The 792-nt window shown below is 18.7% G+C and overlaps 1 protein-coding gene across 1 annotated transcript; it reads right to left on the bottom strand.

Moving 5' to 3' along the window:
• Window positions 1-194: 194 nt before the first annotated feature.
• Window positions 195-728, bottom strand: PRSY57_1303300 (hypothetical protein; the record flags this gene model as incomplete). Its single annotated transcript, XM_012908970.2, has 1 exon — window positions 195-728. One exon carries the CDS (start codon window positions 726-728, stop codon window positions 195-197), a length of 534 nt encoding a protein of 177 aa, XP_012764424.1.
• Between the last annotated feature and the right edge of the window lie 64 nt (window positions 729-792).

Below are 792 nucleotides of genomic sequence, written 5' to 3'. Positions count from 1 at the left end.
AAAAAAAAAAAAAAAAAAAAAAAAAAAAAAAAAAAAAATGAATTATTAAAGGAATGTATAATTAACAATATATATATATATATATATATATATATATATATATATATATGTATATTCATATATATGTACAAATTTGTAAAAGTACGTAGCTGTATGTATTCATAAGCTCCTGAAATATTAAGATTTTCCTTATGCTAAAATAGCATGGAAAACAATTTGGTGAATATATTTGTTGCCGAGGTGGTTTCATAATTATTTCGGTACAGTTGAAAATTATAATAAAAGTCTTGCATTTTTTTATTATAGATATCATTATTATATAAAAATATATTTTGAAATTCTTTTTTTGATTTTTCAAAATCATTATGATTTTTCCATTTATCTATAACAAGATAAGTATTAAAAGTCCCATCAGAATATTCATTTTTCATATTTGATGAAAAAGAGGAATTTTTAAAAACGCTAGTTTCACAGAAGCCTTTATATTTTTTATTAATAGTAGTAAACCGATCTAAAAAATTAAGTAACTCTTTTTCATTTAAAATATTATTTTTATTATTTTCATTTTCTTTTTTATCATAAATGTTAATATGTCTAACTACAATAATATCATGATCATTTTTTAATCCGTACATATCTAAATTATTTTGGCGATAAAGTTTATTTATATTCCATCCAAGGGATGTGCTTAGTAATATAGTAAAAATGGAGTTGCGATATTTCCTCATCATGAGTATAATATATTTTATATTTTAAAAAAAAAAAAAAAAAAAAAAAAAAAAAAAAAAAAAA

This window comes from Plasmodium reichenowi, chromosome 13, assembly GCF_001601855.1.
Source record: "Plasmodium reichenowi strain SY57 chromosome 13, whole genome shotgun sequence".
Taxonomy (NCBI): domain Eukaryota; phylum Apicomplexa; class Aconoidasida; order Haemosporida; family Plasmodiidae; genus Plasmodium; species Plasmodium reichenowi.
The sequence above is the reverse complement of the archived record's forward strand: the minus strand, read 5'-3'. Positions and strand labels throughout refer to the sequence as shown.